At 39.2% G+C, this 27812-nt stretch overlaps 2 protein-coding genes across 9 annotated transcripts in view; one reads left to right on the top strand and one right to left on the bottom strand.

Annotated features, from left to right (window-relative positions):
- Positions 1-2746: 2746 nt before the first annotated feature.
- LOC143036979 (small nuclear ribonucleoprotein G-like) lies at positions 2747-14816 on the bottom strand. 2 transcript variants are annotated; one of them, XM_076205064.1, is made up of 3 exons: positions 14662-14816; positions 4471-4618; positions 2747-2911 (listed from the first exon to the last, which is right to left on the bottom strand). In XM_076205064.1, exons 1-3 carry the CDS (start codon positions 14691-14693, stop codon positions 2858-2860), a joined length of 234 nt encoding a protein of 77 aa, XP_076061179.1. In that variant the 5' UTR covers positions 14694-14816; the 3' UTR covers positions 2747-2857. The 2 variants fall into 2 exon arrangements, with proteins under 2 accessions (XP_076061179.1, XP_076061180.1); XM_076205065.1 differs by lacking the exon at positions 14662-14816 and adding an exon at positions 14601-14635.
- Positions 14817-20427: 5611 nt separating this feature from the next.
- The window catches only part of LOC143036983 (uncharacterized), a 64834-nt gene continuing 57449 nt past the window's right edge, over positions 20428-27812 (top strand). For 3 of the 7 annotated variants that reach the window (XR_012967448.1, XM_076205085.1, XM_076205079.1), the window contains exon 1: positions 20537-20800. The gene's annotated coding sequence lies outside the window, so the exon portion shown is untranslated. Of the gene's footprint in view, positions 20801-27812 lie in introns of all 7 variants that reach the window. The other 4 variants (XM_076205080.1, XM_076205081.1, XM_076205084.1 and 1 more) reach the window with 4 other exon arrangements.

Raw genomic sequence — 27812 nt, 5'->3', positions numbered from 1 at the left:
AAGATACCTTAAAGCGATAAATACAAAAATACTAAATTTTTGCTACTTATCCATTTAAAAACCTCTTTTTTTACACTTAAAACACCATATCTGTTTGCCGCGTAACAATGAGCCTGTAACCTCCCGCCGTAATGGTTTTTCGTCTTCTACTTTATCGCTGGATTTATCGCGGGAAATTTGAAAGCGATAAATTTTTCCGGTTAAAGCGATATTATTGCTTTGCTTATCGCAACGCCCACCACTGCAATTTATCAATAGGCCCTTTGGGCAAAATAAAGTAAGTGCCGGGCCTTGACCTCGGGCACACCCGTGTCTGGCAGGCACTTGACCTGGCCAGCTCTGGCTGGTAGGCTTTTGACCTGCCCAACTCTGTCTTGGTTACATTATCGTCACGTAATATAAGGGGTTAGTGGGTTGTCATGAGTAAAGGTGGTGTTAGTTTTGCTATTCTATAAATTGGGGTCAGTTCTACTTATGGGGGTTAGACGTATGGTTAGGTATGTTAGAAGTTAGCTTATAGGCAATATAATAGGGACAGGTATAATAAAGGGGTTTAATGGGTTTCTCTGGTGACATTAGGCATCTTCGTGTGGCAATATCCTGTTTGTCTCAATTACTGCTGTGTTAGGTGCTGAGGTCTGGGAAAGCGAAATCAGCAAAAATGGGAACCAGTGCCATGTCATATGCATGTGGATCATGTTCGTGGTTACTGATGGTTAAACAAGGTTACAGCTGGAGTCACGAAGAACCCACGTCCAGAACAGCGTCTGTCGAAGCTTGTCAATGATCCAAGTCAGCTGGGTGCACTCATGTCAAAACTCCCAGTCACTAATGTAATATGAGTGTGTTAATTGGTCTTGGTGACATAGGGAGAGAGTGATGCGAAGTTTCATTTGTATACAGTACTTTATTCTAGTGAGGGTATGTGTCAGAGGCAGACGTGGTGTGGTTCCCGAAGTGGAGGACTGACTACGAAGGCCTAGTGATGCGAAACAAGTTGAGTATAGAAAACTAACTGGCCTCCCCGCTTGGGGACTGACCCAACATCATGACCAGACCTGACCTAATTGCTGCCCCTTTCCTGACCACCAGCGTCAGGTCCTAGTACCATCCTAGCCCAAATGCATACAATTTGCACAGGTGCTAGAATGGTTGTGAGGTACATGTACACAACATGGGCTGCAGAGGCCCAAAAGCAAAAAGCTGGAGAAGAGCTCCCCACTCCCAGGTTTGGAGGGGCACGTCCATGCCCTTGGGCCCAGGCTCCTCAGGTCTATCTCGGCATCCAATGTGGCCAACTCTCTCCCTCTGGGCTAAGTTTGGGCCAAATTGGTCACCTGCTGATTTTGGCCAAAATCCATGGGCTTGCAGATTTTTTGGGGTCATTTTGGTCACCTGCTCAGATTTACCCACCATCTCACCCACAGGTCAAGGGGGGCCAGGGCTCCTGTGGGGTCCACTTGGACACTGCTCAGGCCAACAATATGGGTACCAGAGGCCCGAAAGCAAAAAACGGGAGCCCCCCCCCTCCCCCCACACAATTTGGAGGGACACCACAGCCAAGTCCTTGGATCCAGGCTCCTCGTGTCTACCTCACCGTCCACTGAGGGTACATATATAAACTGTCAGGAAAAATATTTAATTTGGAAGTGGGTAGAAGCAACTTAGCCAATCATGTAGTTAATGAATGGAATAAACTTCCTGCAGAGGCAGTGCAATGTAGTTAAGTTCCCTTCAGATAAACACCAAAGGAAGATGTTGTAATGCCTGCCACTTATTTTATTCTCCGTTTATTTATTTTCATTTCTCAATTTATTATTTTACTATACCTATGCATTTATTTATTATTTATATTATCATAATTTTATTGATTTTATTTTGCACCCAACCTAGTTGTGGAACAAAAGGTCTCTTGTCGGCATGCTCCTTTGTATATATATATAGTTGTGGTTGATGAAGACAACTATAGTCCGAGTATATTTCTGACTAGTTTTGCCCAATAAGGCTTCTTCAGAGAAGCCTTATTGGGCAAAACTAGGTTGGTGTCCACACCACAAATGACCACTCTGCCACACAAGCTTGCAGCCAATTGCCTACTAAAATAAGTCACCTCGCTAATATCAGCGACAATTGTTACGGATGCACCGGGATAGCAAGCCTTCATGTCACAAAGCAATCGCTGATTGGTCGATCAGACTGTCATGTGATCCCGGAGCACTATATAAGCCTGTCACTTCCACAATAAAGATAGAACGGATTGAGACATTCATTCCTTACCATCGCCAATCACCCAACCATGTAGTCTACCCACCTGTCAACGTTACTACATATATATACACACATATATATATATATATATATATGTAGTAATTGGTTAAATTATTGTAAACAAGTTTCCTGCTTGCATGCTCTTCCTTTGTAAGAGCAAAATCTGATAGTTACTGAACATACTGTCTGTCTCAGTTACTGCTTCACTCTTTGCATCCACTCCCAGGCTGTAAAACCTACAGAAATGGTTGCTGCTCCCTCCGTTTTGTCTTTTTCATTTGTGTTACAGTCGAGGGTGACCTTGCAGAATAGGGTAAGGGTTTACATTTGAAACAACTTTTCTAACCTGTTCTCTATATAGTTAATTGTGCTGCTAAGCTCTGCTGGATAATGTTATGCTGTACCCTAATTCCAAGTACAGTACTTGCATTGCCTACTATGTGGATGGCAATTATTAAAGGACCTTAAATCACACACATTTTCTTTTTTTTATGATATTACTAAACAATTACATTCAGTCATATAAGGTCACATGAATACACAAGATACTCGCACAAATAGGATATACTGAAACGGAAAATTTTTGGTCTCAGCAAACTCGATCTAATGCCTCTAACATGATGATACTACTGCCCCGTATAACCTGAAAGAGAAAAAAAGACTTTAAGCAACATATTAGCTCTGCAAATATTCAAATACACTATAATAATGCTCTTTGTTGCAAATCCATGATAATCTCTTGCTTATTCAAACTTCACAAAACCAAGTGCCATTTGGATAACTGAATTTTTTGAATACAAAGTAAAATTATGTTATATAAACAATATGTTTACAAAATAAAAAATATAACATGGATATGTATGAAGTCATTTAGGGGCTGTCAAGAGTTTTTACAAGAGTAGTAGAGCATGTGTATTAGAAATGGTGAGAGACATTGATTTGAGGTAAAGGTGGGACTTCATCAGGGATGTGTTAGGTTGCCCTGGCTGTTCAATATATACATGGGTGGGGTGGTGCAAGAGGTAAATGCAAGGGTAATGGGTCAGGGATTGCAGATGGTTAGAGAAAATGGAGAAAAGTGGGAGATAACCCAGCTGTGGTTTGTGGACGACACTCCGCTTGTAGCAGGATCAGAGGAGGGATTGAGGAAGTTAGTGACAGTTTGCGAAGATATGTGAAAGAAGATAAATGTGGGTAAAAGTAAAGTGATGCGATGTACAAGGGGAGAAAGTGGCAGTAAACTGGAAGTGGACAATTTTAGATACTTGGGTGTGAATGTGGCAGGAAAGGGAGGAGTGTAGGCGGAGGTAGAATATAGATTGAGAAAAATGAGTAAATGTCTTGGGGGATAAAAAAGTGTAATGAGAAATAGACATTTGGGAATGGATGCTAAGAAGATTGTATGAAGGAGTGATTGTGCCAACAGCACTGTATGGGGCAAAAACATGGATCATAAGAGAGGAAGAGAGGAGTTTGAATGAGTTTGAGATGAGGTGTCTGAAGTATGATAAGGGTTACTAGGCTGGATAGAATGAGACATGTGGAGGTGAGGAGGAGAACAGGGGGTGGAAAGGGTTGATGAAAGAGTATTGGGATGATTTGGACACATGGAAAGAATGAGTGAAGACAGACTAGTAAAAGAGGTGTGGAAGGCAGAGATGGAAGGCATGAACATGAGGGGTCAACCTAGAATGAGATGGATGGATGGGGGTAATAGGGGCATTGGGAAAGAGGGGAATGACTCTTGAGGAGGAACAGGAGAGAACAGAAGACAGGAGTGAATGGAGAATGTTTGTATATGGATGATGATGATGTGATGCATGAGGTGGAATGGTTGGGGGGTGAGGGGGTATGAGGAATAATTTGACGCAGCCTGAAGGGATTTCTCTCCGTCTTCTCTTTTTCTGCATGAGGTGATGGAGAGGGGGGGGGGGGTTGCCGTGGATGTGCTTGTCTTGTGACACTACTTCTGACCCAGGGTAGTGGGCAAGATGCAGGGATGACCCATCATCCAGGAGGTGCCAAGACAAGAGGGAGGGAAGAGGGTGGAGGGGAGTGGAGTGTGATGGAGATGAAATGGGCAGGAATGGTTTTTATGCCTTTGATTTTTGGCTACCTCCCTTATAAGGGAGAAAAAAAGCCTTTAGTATATGTATGTAACATCACTAATACATAAAGTTTTCCTGGGCGAATGAGACCTACCACAATACCAATGCGCACACGTTCTCCATTCTTTCGAACTTCTGTGCTCTCATCCACGACTAGATTCATGAAGGGATCAAATCCACGAAGAACACCCTCCACCAGGCGCCCTCCATTCAGCCTAGCACTGATGCGGTGATCCATGTACCTGTGACAAAAACCACAAATAATTTATATCACAGTTGTAGCTACTGTTAATAAAAGGGGCCCCAAATAAAAAATTACCCACCTCTCATCTATCCCAATCATTATCCTTTTCATCTTAACTCCTTGGTACTAACTCTAGTTAAATGGAGAGAGAGAGAGAGAGAGAGAGAGAGAGAGAGAGAGATTAACTGTAGTGACAGAACTGCCTCATAGCTCAGTTTCTACAGTAAGATTAAATTGTACTCATGCCAATATTAAATAAAAACAATATCATCAAAGCTGATGGTAGTTGTCAGTAATTAGCCTTTATACACATTACGCTAACACAAGCAACCTATGGACAAAAAGATTTAACAGACCAGTATTCCTCCCCCCTTTAGTCTAGTCTGTAGTTTCAGGGTTCCTGTATTGTCTTTTGCTAGTTATTAATCAACATAGGTGTATGTGTGTGTGTACATATATATATGTATATATATAAAATATTAAGTACTAGTGCCAAGGTGCATTGACCTCACAGATAGGCAGGAAAATTACAAGCAAGCATTAGTTTCTATGGGAAAAGTCCCAGATATATGGCGTCGATAAAAGCAAGTCATGGCTAGGCAGGAGTTTACAGTATCATTGGCTTGGTCTTGTCATTTCCAGTACTTTTGAACATACCAAGGGGTTTTCTCCCCCTTACAAGGGAGGTAGTCAAGTCAAAAGGCAAGTACCCATTCCCATCCACCACCCTGCCCTCCCTCTCATCTTAGCTCCTCATGGATGAAGGGTCATCCCTGCATTCCACCCATTGCCCTATGTCAGAAGCAATAGAGCAAAACACAGTACATCCATTGCAAGGACATTTCATTCAACCTGCAAGCCCCACTCTCCGTCCCCTCATGCAGAAATATATGGCTGCATAAAAATATTCACATATAACCACTTACCACCTCCCATCACAGCCATTCTCCACTCACCCCTATCTCCTGCCTTCTCTCTTCCTTGCTCAATGACCATTTCACCCTATCCACCTATCTTGTCCTCAGTCGTACCGTAAGATTCACTCCCTCCACATCTCTTAATTTTTCTTCATTCATTCTTTCCATGTATCCAAAGCATTCCAATACTCTTTCATCAGCCCTATCTGCCATCTCCTTTTCCACCCCAGCTCTCCTTTGTTTCTCACTTTATATTAGTAACCCCTACCATACTTCTCAGACATCTGATCTCAAACATATTTATACTTTTCCCCTCTGCCTTTCTTAAATTCCAAGTCTCTGCCCCATACAATGCCATCAGCACAATCACCCTTTCATACAATCTCCTTGTTGCAACCATTCCCACTTGCCTATCACTTTCAAGTTCTACTTTGTATATTCTTTGTGCAGCATATGTATCACTTCATTATTTGCAACAGAGAGAGAGAGAGAGAGAGAGAGAGAGGGAGAGAGAGAGAGAGGGAAAGAGAGAGAGAGAGAGGGAAAGAGAGAGAGAGAGAGAGGGAAAGAGAGAGAGAGGGAAAGAGAGAGAGAGGGAAAGAGAGAGAGAGAGAGAGAGAGGGAAAGAGAGAGAGAGAGAGAGAGGGAAAGAGAGAGAGAGAGAGAGGGAAAGAGAGAGAGAGAGAGGGAAAGAGAGAGAGAGAGAGGGAAAGAGAGAGAGAGAGAGGGAAAGAGAGAGAGAGAGAGGGAAAGAGAGAGAGAGAGAGGGAAAGAGAGAGAGAGGTGAGAGAGAGAGAGAGAGAGAGATAGAGAGAGAGAGGGGGGAGGGGGGGGAGGGGGAGGGAGGGAGGGAGGGAGGGAGAGAGAGAGAGAGAGAGGAGAGAGAGGAGAGAGAGGGGGGGAGACAGAAACTTTGCTGGATTTCTCCACTGCCTGCTTTAAGAATGAACCCCTGATTACCATCTGTACACCAATTTGCTAAATCCAAAGCTAACAAGTATGCCAGACCATAAGAGACATGCTTTATTTCAATTTGTCATACAATTTTATCAAGCCAGTCAGAGGGGCATGAACCATCCTGATCAATAATGTGACTACAAAACACCAATGTAGGTTTTATTCTGGTTCTCACCAGAATTCCAAGTGAAATATACATATTGACAAACAAATGTAGCCTTTACACTACATGGACAAAATGATGAGAGGAAAAAAGTATCGGTGGTGTGATCTCCACATAAAGTGAAGAATATAATTTAATAAAATGAAAATACAATGAGCAGTGACCAAATTGGCTCCCTGCATTATTGATTAAAAATCACTAACAGAAAATAGAGAATGATGTCACTCTGTATTAATGATCATGTCATCCTACTGCCGATAAAACAAATCTAATTGGCTTCCTGCATTATTGATTAAAAATCACTAACAGAAAATAGAGAATGATGTCACTCTGTATTAATGATCATGTCATCCTACTGCCGATATAACAAATCTAATTAAGCTTTTGGTTTAGGACAGAAATCTTAAGGTCATGTGAACTATCCATAAATTTACAGAATATCAAGAAACTGTTTTACTTTATAGATTCATGAATGCCTGGAATAGCTTTGAAGCTGATATAGACCAAGATCCATTAGTGAATCCAAAATTAGGTTAAGTAGTTGGAGATCTTATTAATGTCAACAGTTCACCAGCTCTTTGATCCTCCTATTACAACTGAGTACTTTACTCTCTTCTACCCACCCTTTTCTAAAATCAGGCCTCTTCTTCCTGAAACACAATTGTCCTATGCATCTAACATGACATGGCATTCCCAAACATTATGCTACCAGATACCTCCTACTCCCTATTAAGTGAAAAGCACCTGGATAACCACTGTAAAAATAAAACTGTAATATCCAACAACATACATCATACATACATATACCAAGGCTTTTTCCCCCTTACAAGGGAGGTAGCCAAAAAGGAAAAGGCATAAAATCATTCCCACCCATTCCATCCCTGAATACACTCCACACCCCTCCACCCTCTCTCTTATCTTAGCACCTCCTGGATGACGGGTCATCCCTGCACCTTGTCCACTGCCCTGGGTCAGAAGCAGTGTCGCAAGACACAGCACATCCACAGTAAGGGCGCTTCATTAAATCGACAACCCCCCTCTCCGTCCCCCCATGCATAAAAGGAGAAAACGGGGAGAAATCCCTTCGGGCTGCGTCAAATTTTGCTCACGCATACTACCTCACCCCCCCCCACCCATTCCATCTCATGCATCACATCATCCATATACAACCATTCTCCATTCACTCGTCTTCTGTCCTCTCCCGTCCTTCCTCAACAGACATTCCCCTCTTCCCCAAAGGCCCCTTCATCCCATCCATCTCATCCTAGGATGTCCCCTCATGTTCATTCCCTCCACATCTGCCTTCCATACCTCTTTTACTATTCTTTCTTCACTCATTCCTTCCATGTGCCCAAACCATCCTAAAACTCTTTCATCAACCCTATCTCCCAACTCCCTTTCCACCCCTGTTCTCCTCCTCACCTCCTCATTTCCCACTCTATCTCGCCTAGTAACCCCCATCATACTTCTCAGACATCTCATCTCAAACACATTCAAACTCCTTCTCTCTTATGTTCCATGTTTCTGCTCCATACAGTGCTGTTGGCACAATCACTCCTTCATACAGTCTCCTCTTAGCATCCATTCCCAAATGTCTATTCCTCATTACACTCTTCAATTCACCAAGGCATTTACTCGCTTCTCTCAATCTACATTCTACCTCCACCTTTTCCTGCCACATTTGCACCCAAGTATCTAAAACTATCCACTTCCTCCAGTCGCTCTCCCTTAACCCCTTCCATACGGTGCCGCACACGTAGGCGTCATGAGGAGCAAGTGGATTCGCGATGCTGCCATATGGGCGTCTTGATTATATTTATTGTAGTCGCCCCTGTGTTTTTACATTCTCCCAAATGTGTCCTGAATCCCATTCTCTGTGGTTTTCAAAATTCGCTGGTGAAAGAGAGAACGATCGATATAAGCGTGACCGGACTTTTGGCCGACGTACATATGGCCGACAGACATTTGGCCTCATGGATATTTGGCCGAATGTACATTTAACTAAGGGACGTTTGGCTTATTGGACATTTTGACTAATGGAAATTTGACTTAGTGGACTCACTCTTACTGTCTCTCTCACTCTCATATTTGTCTGTCTGTCTGTGTTTAACACAAAGAATTTTTTATCTGAAAATTAGCCAGTTTACGAATAAGATATTTAAAATACTGAATTGTATGTATTTATAGTAACTGCCATTCTGAACTCACCAAACTTAAACAACACAACTAGCTCAGTCCTTCACCTTATTGGTTAAACATGCAGTTCACTCGCTCATGTTTATATGAGCGAGTGAACTATGACATTTGGCCTAATGGACATTTAACTAAGGGATTTGGCCTAATGGACATTTAACTAACGGACGTTTGGCTTATGTTTATATGAGCGCTCATTTGTGCCAGTTACTGATGTTACCGACACCTTTACTGAATTCGTCTCATCGTTAGATGAAGAAACTGACGAAATTTTGTCCGGGTTTCTCGGCTACTTTGAAGCGACGTGGATTGGTGTTTTTCAACGTGGTCGACGACGAAGGCCTTTATGTGATATAAGAATGTGGAATACTTTTGAGCGAACCAGCCTTGGCCTTCCGAGGACTACAAACTCTCTGGAGGGATGGCACAGAGCATTCGAACAGAGAATGGCAGTCACCCACCCTTCTGTTCGCCGTTTAGTCACTAAGATACGGAAAGAGCAATCGGACTGGGAGTTGACAATAGAGATGCTCAATTCTGGAGTTGCACTGAGATCTTCAAAGAAGAAATACCAGATCTTGAATACGAGGCTCGGGTCTATTATCGAAAATTTTTCTGAGGGCAATTGCTCACAATCTTTAAATACTTTTTTTAATTATTTTTTTCTACAATAAACTCCTTTTTAATCACATTTTACTACAATAAACTATTTTTAATTGAATTTCCTCTCTGCAATAAACATCTTGTTAATCAAATGAGTTTTTACAATATACTTTAAAGTATTGGCTGTTACTATACTTTTTCGGCCAAACGTCCCTTAGCTAAATGTACATTCGGCCAAATTTCCATTAGGCCTAATGTCCACTAAGCCAAATGTCCATTAGGCCAAATGTCCGTCGGCCAAATGTCTTTCGGCCAAAAGTCTGGGTACCAATATAAGCGGTGACTATATTTTATGATGCGATTATTATTACGACACGTCATACGGCTGGCATTGGCTGCTGCCCGCGAGATTTAAGTCCCGTACTGAAGTGGTTAATGCTCACTTCCAGTCTATTGCCACTTTCACCCCTTGTACATCTCACCTTACTTTTGCCCACATTTACCTTTAGCTTTCTTCTATCACATACTCTCCCAAACTCTGTCACCAACTTCCTCAATCCCTCCTCCGATCTTGCCACAAGCGCAGTGTCGTCCGCAAACAACAGCTGGCTCACCTCCCACTTTTCTCCATTTTCTTTAACCATCTCCAATCCTTGACCCACTACCCTTGCATTTACCTCTCGCACTACCCCATCCACGTATAAGTTGAACAGCCAGGGCGACAATGCATCCTTGACGAAGTCCCACCTTTACCTCGAACCACTCACTCTCTCCATTTCTAATCCTGACACAAGCTCTACTACTCACATAAAAACTCTTGACAGCTCCTAGAAGCTTTCCTCCTATCCCATAACCTCCCACAATGCCTTTCTGTCTACCCTATCGTAAACCTTTTCCAGATCCATAAAAGCCCAAAAACCATCCTTCCCCTTTCCTATAGCTTTCTCATATATTTGTCTTACCACAAAGATCTGATCTACACAACCTCTACCTGTCCTAAATCCACTGTTCCTCACAAATTACTCCCTCTGTTCCTCTCTTAATCCTCTCAATCAAGATCCCCCCATGAGCCTTCCCAACTACACTTAACAAGCTAATCCCTCTGAAACTACTACATTCACACTTGTCCCCTTTTCCCTTGTAAAGTGGAACTATACAGGCACTCCTCCAGTCCTCCGGCATTCTACCCTCTCTCCAGCAAACATTAAATAACCTCACCAGCCAGTCCACCATCACTGTACCTACTTTTTTTTAGACATTCTGCATGGCATCCATCCAGACCAGGTGCCTTACCTGCTTTCATCATCTTAACAACTGCCTTCACTTCATCCTTCCTTATTTCTCCTCCATTTTCCTCACTCATCACTCTCATTTTCTTAGCATTTCCCACTGCAACTATCTTTCCCTCCCTTTCCTCCTTCACATTTAGCAACTCCCTAAAATATTCTGCCCATCTTCTCCTTACTGCCTTCTCTTCCATTATCATCATTCCATCTGCACCTTTTACCTTTTCTTCTCTACTTGATTCGCCTCCTCTTCCTCTCTTAATTTCTTTCCAAAACACAGCAGGAAATATGAAGATAAGAATCACAAGCCCATTAGAGCTTTTCTAGAACTTAAGGCCGTCAGCACAATCACCTTTCATACAATCTCCTCTTAGCATCCATTCACACTTGTCTTTCAATTGGTATATGCAAGTCTACATAAGCCAACAAGAGTGGGAGGGAGGGATGGTGAATGGTGAATGAAATGAGTGGGAATGGATTTATGCCTTTGACATTGTCTACCACCCTTGTAAGGGGGAAAAAAACCCTTGGTATATGTAAGCCTACATAAAATCAAGCACACAGGTGAATGCTTTTCCATTCACTACAATGAATTCATAAACCTAGTTCTAATACAGGAACATTTAATAATACAGGAATACTTCACTATACAACCAGTTGTATTCCCAGCTGACTGGTCATAATGCGAAAATTTGTATATCGAGGTGGATTTTACACATAAATAGGGATGTTGTGTTCATGGACCCTGTCAACCATCCCCCTCAATTTTTGCCTCCTGGGGCTTTCACATACACCCAATATTTGTTTTACCTACTTTATAGCACTCGGTTGTATAGTGAGATATTCCTGTATATATCTTATTTTTTTTTTTTTTTTTAGTGCACACCTATGATGTAGGAATAGTTAATTATTATTAATTTTTGCAAATTATAATACATTAGTGCAATATGCATTTTCTTGGCAAAATCAATAACAGAAAAAGTTGCTAAAAGAGACATAGTCACAGATCCACGGCGACTTATTGAGACACCATCTTTCTTTTGATGGATGCAGAGCCAGAGTAGGTAGGTCAAACACCACCAGAGGCGCCACCGTCGATGACGAGCACAATAGCGCGTCATTTTATGCGCACGCCGTTCAAACGGCCAAATTTACATACCGCGGGAAATTTAATTAATAAAAATGTTGCGTGAGTGTATTTACTACGATCGTAATAAATTTCAAACATTCACATCATCAGTTACATGTCGGTCAATAAAAACATTAGATAAACATGGCGGCCTGCATTCAGCAGTATATCAAAAATTGGTATATGTTTCAACGTAAAAAATGAGCTATCAAATTGTTCGTGCGGTCAACTGACCATAATTAACCAAAACTACTAGTATCGTGGATTATTCTAATACCAAAATAAAGTCAGTATGTTACGGTAGAGCTGAGAAATTGGTTGTTAAAATTAGTTTTTTTTTCTATCGGGTCGGATTATCGGATAACAACATCAACATCCATCCCGCCATCTTATCTATCACTGGTGATATGGACCAAACTTCACTCTATTAAGTTTCTTACTATTATGTTATTAGTGTAATAGACTTATAGTTGAATTATTTTAAATATTTCCTTTAAAATGTGTGATTTTCATGTAATTTGATCGAAGAGAAGTTACGTTTTCATCCTCCGTAATATTACGGACCACAGGTACGATTCGTCCTGCCCGCTATCTATGATCACTGGTGGTATGGATCAAACTACACTATTAAGTTTGTTACTATTGGGTTATTAGCGTAATACCTTGCATATAATTGAATTATTCAAATTATTTTCTTTAAAATGTGTGATTTTCATGTAATTTTACGGTATTCGTAGCTGTGGTGGGTAATTTTGCAGAGGATAAAAACGTAATTATATGATCAAATTACATGGAAATCACACATCTTATAGAAAATAGGTCAAATAATGCAACCATATGCTAATTTTTTATATAAAATTGTGCCTGTCAGTAAAAACCGTCATTGTTTACGTTTGATCGGCGATCAGTCAGACCGCACGTTTCGGCCCGATTTCCTCGGACAAAATAGGCCCGATTTAATTCCATTCAAAATGCAATATCTCGAGAACTAGGACAGCTAGATGGATAAATCAAATTGCATTATACTCATAGCGACTTTTTCCATCCCATGAGAACTACTTCAGCTCAAATATCAGGAATTCCATTTTCATATTGACCTAGCTAGCCAGAGGTCAAAGAAGTGCACCCCTACATGATATAGCAATAGAAAGTTAAATATTCATTTTGCAAATCATAATACATCAATGTGCTATAGAGCCGAGATTTATGCATTTTAGTATTTTATTAGTTTCAACCATGGGCTCAATACAGCAATAGAAAATTAATTATAAATTTTGTAAATTATAATGTATCAACGTAATATGCAATTTTGTGGGCGGAAATGAAAATAAAAAATACCTTGCTACAAGCAAATATGCTAATGAATGAAATCGGTAGCATAGGATCGAGACGCCATCTTGTCTGTCATCTGCCCAGTCTACTTGAATCGTTAGTTTCAAGATGGACATCACTGTGTTAGGTTTGGTTAGTTTAGGTTAGACGAATTTATCCTTTCATTTCTTGACGTCAGCAGCTATCATAACAAACATGGCACGACTTCATTACTTACGAAATCTGTTTTAGCACCTTTTTTGTTTTTTATTTCCGCTCACAAAATTGCATATTACGTTGATACACTATGATTTACAAAATTAATAATTAGTTTTCATTACTATATTGCGCCCATGGACGAAACTAAAAATTTACCTGCATTTTCTTCAAGATATCCAACTCCTCTACACCTCGCAGTCTGACCAGATACTAAAACTGGTCATCAACTTCCCTGATGACTACACTAATGACCTCTAGAATTATGAGTATTACATTACTAAATGCAGGTTAAATTAGGTAGGACAAGTTCTAGGTGAATCAGGAGCTAGTATTTAACTGTAGAGCTCCAATAGTCCAATACACACCACCACCAAATGATTATGATAGTAGTATTCATGTAGATCTGGAGTTACAGGCATAAGCCTCTTCCATGGGATCATCTCTGCATGTTAGGTTAGAATAGAATTTATTTATCATACTCTAATTTCTTTCATTTCAGAATCTATCAAAAATATGGTTTCTCAAACTGTCGTCGTGGCTCAGTTTGTTAGTTTATAACTTCTTGAAACTTTTTTCTGTTAAAAATGACTTCTGCCAAGGAAAACGTATCACATCGATATATTTTGATTTATAAATTAAATGTTTAATTTTCTAATGCTATATTCATCGCATAGGACAGGTAGGTGTATACTTCCAAAAATGTATTCTTTATCTTATTTATTTTTCTAGATTCTCTCTATGGCAAGCTTAGGTTGGGAGAGTAGTAGATACCAATTCACAATTGTATTTGAATTTATATTTTTATTAGTATAATTTTTAGACATTTCAAACCATTACCAACACAAATTAATTGATCAACAGATGTAAAGAATATAGACCGAGTCACAGGTAATAAAATGTAATAAACTATAGATAATTCAAAAAAGCCCAGCAAGGGGCTATTCCACTCAGTCTCAGGTCCCTAGACAACGGAAGTTGCACGTTGAACATCGGTGCTGGGGCGTTTCTGGAATTTAACAATGTAATCTCTCCTACGGGGCCGCACACTTCTAACCCTTTATCGATTCTGAAAATATTTCGGAGCGGCTGTACACCCGGATTTACGTTCACAATTCAGGATACCTCTTGCTACCACAATCATCAATGACAGTCACAATGATACCGAACTTCATTTTCACTCCAAACCATTTCCAGGAAATTACCTTACATTAACGGAAGTCATACTCGACGTGATCTCAAAAAACTCTTTGGGTAAAATCTTACTTTTTTAGCTCTGGAGGATGTGCCTTGCTCATGTTTGCTGATTTACGATTCTTCCTCCCGGTATAACGCCTTGCGTATGTTCCTCGCGTCTCTAATACCCGCGCGTACGTTCCGTAAACATACAACAATACTATCAAGATGAAAATAGTGTTACAATGACAAATCAAAGTCGATAGTATTAGTTATTTATATGTTTAGATATATAAACATATCATAACATATGTATCAATAAGAATTTTTTATGTAATATCATATCCCATTTTCTTCTGTATTTATTATATCCACGGCAGCAAAGTAAATTAGGACCAAATCAGGACAGAATACGAAACATAAACTGGCAAATTCAATTTCAGGACCTCAATATTGGAGCCGCTTTAAAGTCCCTTGAGACAAATGCTAAGAATTTTGTTAGAAATACGTCCCATTTAGATCGAACAAAAGAGACAGAATGCAGTGATGAACCGTCATCCAGGAGGTGCTAAGATAAGAGGGAGGGTGGAGGGGAGTGGAGTGTATTTTGGGATGGAATGGGTGGGAATGATTTTATGCCTTTTTCTTTTTGGCTACCTCCCTTGTAAAGAGAAAAAAGCCTTGGTATATGTATGTATTAATTAACATGGAAAAAAGCATATATGTAGATTTACTGGACATCAAATCCTCAGTTTTGAAAAAAATCTGCCTCCCTTCAAAGAGGTCTTGTACCACCTTGTAAATTTGTTTTTGGAGGCCCTGATTATGCTCATAGTACATTGTATATAACTATAGCTCATTGTTAATAGACATTGCAACCAATGTTCATTAATTACTATTTCTCATTTAATTACACTATTTACGATCATATCTGCTCTTTGCAGCCTTCAGTAGTGTCCAAATTTAGGAACAACGAGTGGTATCTAGGAAAGTATAAACACGGTTAATTGATATAAGCAGTGGTGGTAAAAAAAAATAATGGTACTGCGGGAATCTCAACACTGTAGTTAACTGTTGAGTTGTCGACAGTGTAAAGCGAGTTGGAGAGAAGAAAATTCGCCAAACTTGTGTTGGCTAGGACCTATTATGTCAATGTGTTTCGAATCATGATCCAAAGACCACTTACAAACAAATGACAAATTATATATCACAGTGCAGCATTACTACACAAAAAATGTCTATATTAGGTATATCAAAACGCAAACCATATATAAAGAGTATCATTACAGAACCAAACTAGCGAGAGGACGTCGTAGACCGCAAAGGGAGAAATTTAGAGACAAATGTTGGGCGTCAAATGATCATAGCTCGTACACTAGGGGAACGAGGAGACATGCATTTCACATGACCTTGGTGAAATCGGACAGTTACTAAGTTCAGAACCAGTAGCTTTAGAGATTAATTTATTGACTGTCAACCAAGTAATGGGATCTGGTGACTTCTCTAACTTTAACAGTTCCAGAAGTCAATGGTCACCAGGTCCCATGACTTGGTTGGCAGTCAGTAAAGTAGTCTCTAAAGCTTTTGGTTGATGCAAGCATCGATACCCAAGTCTCCTGAGCCACGATACAAGTCCTAATAAATATCCCTTAAATGTGCTCAGTGGCAATAACCCCTTTTTATGCACTACTGTCATTTCAATATCCTACAGACTTAAAAAAAATCCTGTGCGACCAGGTGGTCTGTCCTAGGTAGTCCATTAGCCTAATCACTTGCAGTTCTTCCGTTGGCAAAGCCTATTTCAACGGGAATACAGCATCCCAGCTCACGAAGTGCGCGCCCTCCATGCCCTTATGGCAAACTAAGCTTTCATCTAGACTCGCTCCATGGATAAATTGGACTTGATTGTGTTTTACCAACACGTCCGAAGCTGGACCCCACAAAAGACCAGTCTCTTGTTAGAAATTTCCAGGCACCGTTCTGATGGAAACTGTATGACGTCCATCCAGCCCCCGACTCTTTCCCCAAGACCAAAGGATTCAATACATGAAGTCGGGGGTTTTGTTCCACACTCGAGCCTCTGCATCTTAGCAAGGAAGTCCCCTCAGGTAACTATACTTGGTCACTTTCACAATGAGCAGATGCTGGCGATCAAGTTAAAGACCTGTCGCGGCTCCAGCCTCCTGTGTACCCTCTACCACCTTTCCCGTCTCCTTTTCCTTCCCTTTGTTGACATTGCTAACGTAGAGTATAGCATTAATGTAGAACAATGTGCCAGTATAGGAAAAAATATAATTTTAGGATATAATGTCGCTAGAGGACGAAATGTCACATTAATATGTAATGTCATAGGACAAAATGTCCCAATGGGATGTAATGACAGTGGAGGACAAAAGATGACGATGGGAAGTAATGATAGTGGAGAACAAAATATCACGATAGGATGTAATGATAATGGAGGAGAAAATATCACGGTAGGATATAATGTCAGGAAAGGACAAAATATAATTTTAGGAAGGGATACCGGACAGAATGTCAATGAAGGCCAAAATATCATGATAGGATGTAATGACAGTGGATATAATGTCGCTAGAGGACGAAATGTCACATTAGGATGTAATGTCATAGGACAAAATGTCGCAATGGGATATAATGACAGTGGAGGACAAAATATCACGATGGGAAGTAATGATAGTGGAGAACTAAATATCACGATAGGATGTAATGATAATGGAGGAGAAAATATCACGGTAGGATATGATGTCAGTGGAGGATAAAATATGATTTTAGGAAGGGATACTGGACAGAATGTCAATGAAGGCCAAAATATCATGATAGGATGTAATGGCAGTGGAAGACAAAAGATCACGATGGGATGTAATTACAGTGGAGGAAAAAATATCACGGTAGGATATAATGTCACTGGAGGACAAAATATAATTTTAGAAAGGGATGCCGGACATAATGTCACTGAACGACGGGAGGCCGGCGTGAATCACGGTGACGTAGGGGGACAAAATGTACAAAAGAGATCGGATGACCGTGATCGACCAGATGTCCGTGATGGGGGAAATGTTAATTTTGATGGGAGAAATGTTAATGAGGCAATGAACGTCAATGAAGGACCAAATAATAATATAGAGCAAGGTATAAATGAAAAACAAAATGATAATGTAAGACATGATATTGAAATTCAAAATGTGTCAAAAAGAAATAATCACGAGTTTCTTAAAACTATGTACTTTAATGCTCGTAGTATTAGAAACAAATTTCAAGAAATACAGGCGTATGTCAAAAGCGAAAATCTCGATATGATAGGAATAACTGAGACATGGTTAAATGGTACAGAGTTCGAAGCTGAAATATTGCGGGATTTAAACACTTTCATCAGGATAGAAACCACAAGAAAGGTGAGGGTGTTCTATTGTACGTTAAAAACAATGTTCATGCTTGTGTTTTAGAGAAAGTGAAACAGGATGCATATGATAGTTTGTGGGTTGAGTTAACCCAAACAAATGGACAAAAAATGAATATAGGTGTAATATATAGGCCAAAGACATTATCATTAGCAGACGACAAACTGTTATTTCAAGAACTGTCTAGTTTCTGCAACCAGGATTTATTGATAATGGGTGATTTCAATTTTACTGACATTGATTGGATGACCCTTGAACATGGCCATATAGGTAGTCGCTTGTTTGATTTTCTTGGTGACAATTACTTAATTCAGCATGTAAAAGAGCCCACAAGATATGGAAACTTACTCGATCTTTTTATCACTAGCCGCGAAAGCATGGTAACTGATGTAGAAGTCGGTGAAAAATGAGATTGTTGTTCCATTAGAAATTATTTTCAAGAAATCCATAATATCCGGAGATGTCGCAAGAGAATGGAAGCTAGTTAACGTTACTCCCATATTCAAAAAAAGTGACAAAAAGAAGCCAAATAACTATAGGCCTATAAGTTTGACTTCAATCGTGGGGAAAATAATGGAAAATATCATCAGATATGCTATCGAACATCATTTAGAAAGTAACCGTTTGATAAATGATAGCCAGCATGGTTTCAGACGGAAACGTTCTTGCGTGACTAATTTACTCGAATTCTACAACACAGTTATCTCGAATTATGACAAAAGAAACAATATAGATTTAATATATCTAGACTTTGCAAAAGCTTTTGATACCGTCCCACACGAAAGACTACTTACTAAATTAGATTTGCATGGAATAAGTGGTAGCCTATTAGGTTGGACTAGTAATTGGTTGAATGGTCGTAAACAGAGAGTTGTTTTAAATGGAAAAACTTCTGGATGGAAAAGTATTGCAAGTGGAGTTCCTCAGGGTTCCGTTCTTGGGCCACTTCTATTTATAGTGTATATAAATGATATAGACCATGGACTAAAATCTACTGTTTCCAAATTTGCTGGTGATACAAAACTGTGCGGAGTGGCAAATGATCACACAAACCAATTAGATATTCAAGAAGATTTAGATAAATTACAGCAATGGTCTGAAAAGTGGCTAATGAAATTTAACACAAGTAAATGCAAGGTAATGCACATAGGTAAAAATAACAGTAAGTACGATTACAAGTTATTTGGAAATTCGTTAACAAAAGTGGATAGTGAAAAAGATCTCGGCGTAATTATCAGTAACGACCTCAAATCATCCAAGCAGTGTATTTCAGCCTCTGAGAAAGCAAATAAGATTCTAGGACTGATTGCGCGATCTTTTGATTTCAAAAGTCCATCACTCATTAACAAGCTATATAAATCGTTAGTTCGTCCACATTTGGAATATGCTGTTTCCGTATGGTCACCGAATCTCATTAAAGACATTGACAGACTGGAAAAAGTACAACGGCGAGCCACAAAACTGATTCCAAATATAAAAAATAAATCATACGAAAATCGACTAAAACATATGAATCTGTTTTCCCTAAAAAAGCGTAGACTCAGAGGTGACTTGATACAGGTCTTTAAAATTCTAAAGGGAATTAACAACATCAAAAGTGACAAAATTTTCACATTGAATGAGAATCAGACAAGAAACAATGGTCTCAAACTGTCCGGAAATAGATTCAAATTGGAAGTAGGTAGAAACAACTTTGCCAACCGTGTAGTTAATGAATGGAATAAACTTCCTGCACAGGTAGTGCAATGTAGTTCAGTTCGAAGCTTTAAGAATCATTCAGATAAATACCTAAGTAAGATGCTGTAATGATTATAATTTATTTTATATTATTTGTTTTTGTTTTGTTATAATTTGTCTGTCTGATTTTCGTTTATTATTAGTTATATGTCAATTTATTATTAATTACTATTTACCTGTTTGTTTATTATTTAACTATACCTATGCATTCATTTATGTATTTTATTTGTTATTTACATTATCATAGTTTTTATTTATTATTTAATTATTATTATGATTTTTTTTCGCATCCGACCTAGATATGGATCAAAAGGTCTCCTGTCGGCATGCTCCGTCTTTGTAATCCTTTGTAATCTCATGCAAAGTGCCAACCTTTTCCATTGGTAAATTTAACTGTAATCACGCTGACTGGAGCAACAGGACACACAGAAACGTAGTGAATCGGCAACTGCATTATTGTACTGGACTTCACAGGCTGAAGTTCCTAGGTCCGGACTTTCCCATGAAAATTTAGTGTCACTCAATTTTCTTTTATACAAGTAAACGCCAGACGTTAGGATGAAAATAGTCTTGATTGATCCCTTGGAGTTACGTGTCCCCTTTCTAGGTAGCGCCAACTATCTTATCAAGCTTAACTAATGGTGTTCCCCCTGGGAGGGAGGGTGGGGGCGCTGAAGTATTAGCTCCTGAGTCATTGAGCATTGCTGTCAGTAGGTACTTCTACGATGGCTGATGAAGAGTCCTTGGTGCCTCCGACGAACGCTACAGGAAAGACAGATGATGTGAGCGTGATAAGAGGGCAGGATGTGAGTGATGGCAAACCATTTTCAACTCGGTATATCGTGGAATGTGTATGTGCTCTCTTGTGTGTAGCAGAGAGTTGTGGTGTATAAAGTATGGTAAATGGTGTGCGTTCAAACGTGATGCCCTGACATATTTTGACGTATTTGTAGACGTGTGTGTCGCCAACGTAACGTCATAACGTTGGTACAGTGCAAATGTGTGGATCAGTGCTTTTTCGTGTGTAACACGCTTTTGCGTGCACTTCTTTGTGTGAGCTGAGTATTTACTTTGAGGTAAGAATCTTGACCACTATAAACCTGGATCACTGACTTCTGATATGTTTAGGCCACTTAAAAAAATGTTTAACATCACCAACCTACCTCAAAAGTGCTCTAGCACTTTTTTCATTCTAAAATTCACTTTAAAAAATTGCATCACCTAGACCAAAGATCCGCCAAACTCATTTTAATAGGATTTTCGTGATTTTATCTTCCCTTGGCTTCAAATATTTTTATGGCCTATTGTATCTATTATGACACCAAAAGCCTTGCTAATCATATGCCAAGTTAGTCAGTAACTTCATCTTTGGACGTTGGTGTGTGTGTGTGTGGATCAGAGTTATAAATGAAGAAGTGGCGTTCCTTCTAAGGAGATGATCGAGGTGGGCCTTAATGAGCCTGGAGAGGGATGGTGTGTTGATGTCCTGAGAGACGCGGAGAGGAGGTTCATTGTAAGATACATGCACACACCTCTCACGAACATGACCACGCCCCACGTTCAAACATCTGCAGGTACTTTTTCTTCGACTAAAATTCGCTTCCTCTCTAACTTTCTTTCATACTTCATCTTCTCATTTCAGTTTATCCCCCACTATTTTTTCTTTTCATTTTCAACCTTTCTCTACCACGACGCCTCCTACCATTTTCTCTGTTTTTGGTGATTCTAATCGCAGGCGTCTGCGCCACCGTCCAAGGTCCTTTCCTCCCTCGGCACAATCATTATCGCCCCTTAGTGAATCGCCCTGAAATTGCGCTTATTGGCCATAGCCAATTTTTATACACTACTATCTTTTCATTTTCTTAAAGACATCTCTTCCCCTCCCACACACACCGATCCCGCCCGATCGGGTAGTCTTTCCTTGGTAGTCTATAGTCCATTGTATACTGAGTCGGTTGTGTGTTCTGTGTATGCGTCGGGGAGGCAATGCTTTAGTTATTTTACTTCGCAACAAAAGAGAATAAGTGGACTTTAGTGGATGCTGATCGATTGGTTTGTGTATACAAAACATTCTCCAAGATTCATGCAGATAGATCGGGTAGGTTTTTGGGTGAATGACAGTCAAGGCCGGGCTTTAGAAGTGGAGACATCACTATAGACCGTTTGCAGTCGGTAACTCGGTCGATAGGGAGGGCGACAGAATGCAACACATCTCTGTCTTTACTTCAAATAGATTGCAAAAAGGCCTTTGGCACAGTTGAACGGTTGTCTCAACTAAATTTTCTGCGAGGGTGAAGTGCTGGCGAATTCATTTTGGGAGTTCTCTCGAAAAACTCTTGACTGCTCCTAGAAGCTTTCCTCCTATCCCGTATATCTGCAATACCTACCCTGTCATAAACCTTTTCCAGGTCCATAAAAGCCCAAAAAACATCCTTACCTTTTCCTATAGCTTTCTCACATATTTGTCTTACCACACAAATCTGATCTCGCAACCTCTACCTGCCCTAAATCCACACTGTTCCTCACCAATTATTCCCTCTGTTCCTCTCTTAATTCTCTCAATCAAGATCCTCCCATAAGCCTTCCCAACTACACTTAACAAGCTAATCCCTCTGAAACTACTGCACTCACACTTGTCCCCTTTTCCCTTGTAAAGTGGAACAATACAGGCACTCCTCCAGTCCTCCGGCATTCTACCCTGTCTCAAACAAACATTAAATAACCTCACCAGCCAGTCCACCATCACTGTACCTCTTATTTTTTTTAGACATTCTGCATGGCATCCATCCAGACCAGGTGCCTTACCTGCTCTCATCATCTTAACAACTACCTTCACTTCATCCTTCCTTATTTCTCCTCCATTTTCCTCACTCATCACGGTCATTTTCTTAGCACTTCCCACTACAACTACCTTTCCCTCCCTATCCTCCCTCACATTTAGCAACTCCCTGAAATACTCTGCCCATCTTCCTCTCACTGCCTTCTCTTCCATCATCATCTCTCCATCTGCACCTTTTACCTTTTCTTTACTTGATCCACCTTCTCATCTATCTCAGTCCACATATCAACACTTCTGTGTTGAAAGTTATACCTCTTGTATTAATATATATATATATATATATATATATATATATATATATATATATACATACATACATATATATATATATTATATATATATACATATATATATATATATATATATATATATATATGCACACACACACACACACGCGCACACACACACACACACACACACACACTTCAACGAACGGACGGCTTAGAAGACGTTCTGAAGAAAATTGAAGTTTTGTGGATCCCAACGAAAAGAGAAGTGCCTATTGTATTTACAGGGTGGGGGAAATTGCTCGTGGGGTAGTAGGAAAGTAGGGAAAGAGGAGAAGGGGAGGGATTACTGAGGGAAATGGAAGGAAATGAGGAAGGAGTAGACTTGGCCCAGGCAGACAGGCGAAAGGTAAACAAACGGCCCCCGACGACGATGAAATGTCTAATGAAAATGTAAAGATTAGAAGTATAGATAAGAGCAATACAGTAGAAAGTGATGAGAATATTTTCCAGGGATTTAAAGAGGGTGGGGGGGGGGAGACAAACAAACGTGCAGAGAGGAAAAGAGAAAATATGAAAAAGATGTCATAGAAAAGTGTAAAGATCAACCAAAACTATTCTACAGATTTGTAAACAATAAACTGAAAAACAAACAAGACTTGGAGAAATTAAGACAAGAGGGAGTTGAATACACTGAGGAAATGGAAATGGCGGAAATTATGAACAAACATTTTAAATCAGTGTTTACAAGGGAGAACATACAACCTGAAGAGATTGAATGGAAAGAGAAAGTTCCCCCTATGGAAGAAATAGAAGTAACAAAGAATGAAATATTGACACACTTGAGTAATCTTGATGTCAGAAAATCGCATGGACCAGATGATATAGCAAACTGGATTCTGAAAGAATGCAGGAATGAACTGGCAGACAAAATACATAGCATAATAAGCAGTTCCTTGAAAGAAGGAAAAGTTCCAGAAGATTGGAAAAAACAAATATAGTACCTATATATAAAGGAGGAAATAAAGAAGAACCTACAAACTATAGACCAGTCTCTCTGACAAGTACAATAGCAAAAATTTGTGAAAGAATTATCAAAAGTAGATGGGTAAAATATTTAGAAAAAAACAAAGTGTTAAATCCAAGGCAATTTGGATTCAGACAAGGACGATCATGCGTCACCAATTTAATATGTTTCTATTCAAGGCTAATAGATATAATGCAAGAAAGAGATGGATGGGCGGACTGTGCATTTCTAGACCTAAAGAAAGCTTTTGACAAAGTACCACATAAGAAGTTGCTTAAGAAATTAGAAACTCAAGGAGGAATACAGGGAAAACTACTAAATCGGATGGAAGACTTTTTGCAAGAAAGAAAAATGAGAGTAGTGATAAGAAACCAGCATTCAAAATGGGATGAAGTAATAAGCGGTGTTCCGCAGGGAACAGTACTGGCCCCAATAATGTTTGCTATATATATTAATGATATGGATGAAGGAATAGAAAGCTATATGAGCTTCTTTGCAGATGATGCAAAACTACTGAAAAGAGTGGAAACTGAAGAAGATTGTGAATCACTACAGAGAGATCTAAATATAGTACAGGAATGGAGTAGGAAGTGGGAGATGGAGTTCAATACAAAAAAGTGTAGTATAATGGAATTTGGAAAAAGCAAAAACAGAATAACAGGATCATATAAATTGGGAGAAGAAGGAATAAAAAAAGTAGAAAATGAGAAGGACCTGGGAGTCATTGTTATGAATAATATGTCACCTGAGAAACATATAAATAAGATTTTTGGAGAAACTTATAATTTGATAAGAACAATCAAAGTTGCATGGTGAAGAAAATCCTAATCACCCTGATAAGACCAAGATTGGAATATTCAGCAACGATATGGTCACCAAGTACAAAAAAATGTATAAAAAAAACTTGAAAGAATACAAAGAGCAATTACAAAACTGGCACCAACGCTCTCAAAACTATCATATGAAGAGAGACTAGAAAAACTTGAACTACAGACACTAGAGCAAAGAAGAGAGAGAGGAGATTTGATAGCTATTTACAGAATCATGAAAGGCATAGAAATTACTGATAGAATCTGATAAAATGGGATAACAGAAATACAAGAGGACACGGAAAGAAAATAAAAAAAGACAGCTATAGAAGAGACTTGAAAAAGAACAGCTTTCCTCACAGAGTAATAAACAGTTGGAACAAGTTAGATGAGAAAGTGGTGTGTGCAAAAACAATACATGAATTTAAAAATAGTTTAGATAAAATGAGATATGAAGACGGGACCCCACGAGCATAGCTCCCCTTCCCGTAAAATACAACTAGGTAAATACAACTAGGTAAATACACACACACACACACAGAGCCTGAAATAGTGCATAAAGTCCAGTATGAGACACCAATTGGAAAGAGTGACCATGTACTCATCGAAACTATACTAAAGGAAGAAATAGACATAGAGAGGAACGAAAAGCATAGGAAAGGAAGACTGAGGTACAACAAAACAGACTTTACAAAACTAAAGACATTCTTCCGGAATGCAAACTGGGAAATATTTTACAGGGAAGAAACAGCAGTGGAAGAGAAATGGAATATATTGATGGAAAACTACAATGAAGGGGTAAACAGGCATGTACCAAGACAAAAGCGAGAGAGAGAGTACATTAAATGTTGGTTCAACAAAAGATGCAGTGAGGCAAAAGACAGAAGGGACAAAGCTTGGAAAAAGTGGAGAAAAGACAAAAAACAAAGCAAATGGCAAATTTATGTTAACTATAGAAATGAGTATGTTAATGTGAGAAGAGAGGAGAAAAGGAACCATGAGAAGGATATTATAGACAAATGCAAAGAGCAACCCAAACTATTCTATCGGTATGTGAATGGTAAACTTAAAAACAAACAGGAATTGGTGAAACTATGCCAAGGAAACATAGAATACACAGAAGATTTAGAGATGGCCGAAGTCATGAACAATCACTTTAAATCTGTTTTCACCAGAGAGAAAATACCAAATTGTGACATAGACAAAAACAAGAAATCTCCCCTCATGAATGAGTTTACAGCATCACTAAAGGAAATATCAGAACATTTATCAAGGCTGGATGTCAGAAAATCACATGGCCCGGACGGTATTGCAAATTGGATTCTAAAGGAGTGCAAAGAAGAACTATCAGACAAAATACACATCTTAATAAACAGCTCACTCAAAGAAGGAAAGATACCCGAGGACTGGAAAAACGCTAACATTGTACCAATACACAAAGGAGGAAACAAAGAAGAACCCACCAACTATAGGCCAGTATCACTAACAAGCACCATAGCCAAAATTTGTGAGAAAATAATCAAGAATAGATGGGTAAAACATCTGGAAGACAATGACATATTAAACCCAAGACAATTCGGATTCAGACAAGGAAGATCATGCTCCACAAACTTAATATGCTTTTACTCAAGACTAATAGACATAGTGCAAGAAAGAAATGGATGGGCTGATTGTGCATTCCTAGACTTGCAAAAAGCCTTTGACAAAGTACCACAAAGAAAACTACTAAAAAAGCTGGAACACATAGGAGGAATACAGGGAAACCTACTAAAATGGATAGAGGACTTTCTGACTGGTAGAAAGATGAGAGTAGTGCTCAGAGAAAAATATTCAGACTGGAAAGAGGTGATCAGTGGAGTACCGCAAGGATCTGTGCTGGCACCAATAATGTTTGCTATCTATATGAATGACATGGATGAGGACGTGAACTGCTACATGAGCTTCTTTGCCGATGACGCCAAACTGCTAAGGAAAATAGAAACTGATGAGGACTGTGAAGCACTGCAAGAAGACCTAAATAGGGTATGGAACTGGAGTCAGAAATGGGAAGTGGACTTTAATACTAAGAAGTGTAGCATAATGGAGTTTGGAAAAAGCAAAAAACAGAATATCAGGAAAATATACAATTGGAACCAAAGAAGTAAAGAAAGTAGGATCCGAAAAAGATTTGGGAGTAATTATCACGAACGACTTGTCCTATGATATACAGATTAACAAAATTGTCGGGGAGACTTACAACTTGCTAAGATCAATAAAAGTGGCGTTTACATACTTGGACGAAGACATGATGAAAAAAATATTGGTTACATTGATAAGGCCTAGATTAGAGTATGCAGCGACATTGTGGTCCCCCAGTACCAAAAAGAATATAAAGAAAATAGAAAGAATCCAAAGAGCAGCTACAAAAATGGCACCTGCACTTGCAAACCTATCATACGAAGAGAGATTGGCTAAACTGGAGTTACCGACACTGGAGCAAAGAAGAGAGAGAGGTGACCTATTGACCATCTACAGAATCATGAAAGGCACAGAGGTACTCGATAGTGAGAGCTTACTTAACTGGGACAAAAGAAACACAAGAGGACATGGAAAGAAAATAAAAAAACATAGCTATAGAAGAGAACTGAAGAAAAACAGTTTTCCTCATAGAGTTTTGGACACTTGGAACAAACTGGACAATGGAATAGTATGCGCAAAAACCATTCATGAGTTTAAAAACAAACTAGACACTGCAAGATACAAAGGCGGGACATCACGAGCATAGCTCCCCTTCCCGCAAAATACAACTAGGTAAATACAACTAGGTAAATACACACACACACACACACACACATATATATATATATATATATATATATAAACATATATATATATGTATATATATGTATATATATATATATATACATATATATATATATATATATATATATATATATACATATATACACATATATATATATATATATATATATTTATATATACATATATATATTATGATCTCTCGTCGCCATTTCCTCTTGCACCAACAATTCTTTTAGTGTCCACTTTTTCCAAAATAGTTTGTCGCTTATATATCATCATGTTGTCTCTGTTCCTCTAACGTGGGGAATCCATCTTCTTCAGTCCATCCTCATATACAATGTCATTTAGACCAGGGATAATTTTGGTTGCTGTCTTTCGTATTCT

This window comes from Oratosquilla oratoria, chromosome 21, assembly GCF_046742065.1.
Source record: "Oratosquilla oratoria isolate Oo_2021 chromosome 21, ASM4674206v1, whole genome shotgun sequence".
Lineage (NCBI taxonomy): Eukaryota > Metazoa > Arthropoda > Malacostraca > Stomatopoda > Squillidae > Oratosquilla > Oratosquilla oratoria.
This window is presented reverse-complemented; position numbering and strand designations above follow the sequence as displayed.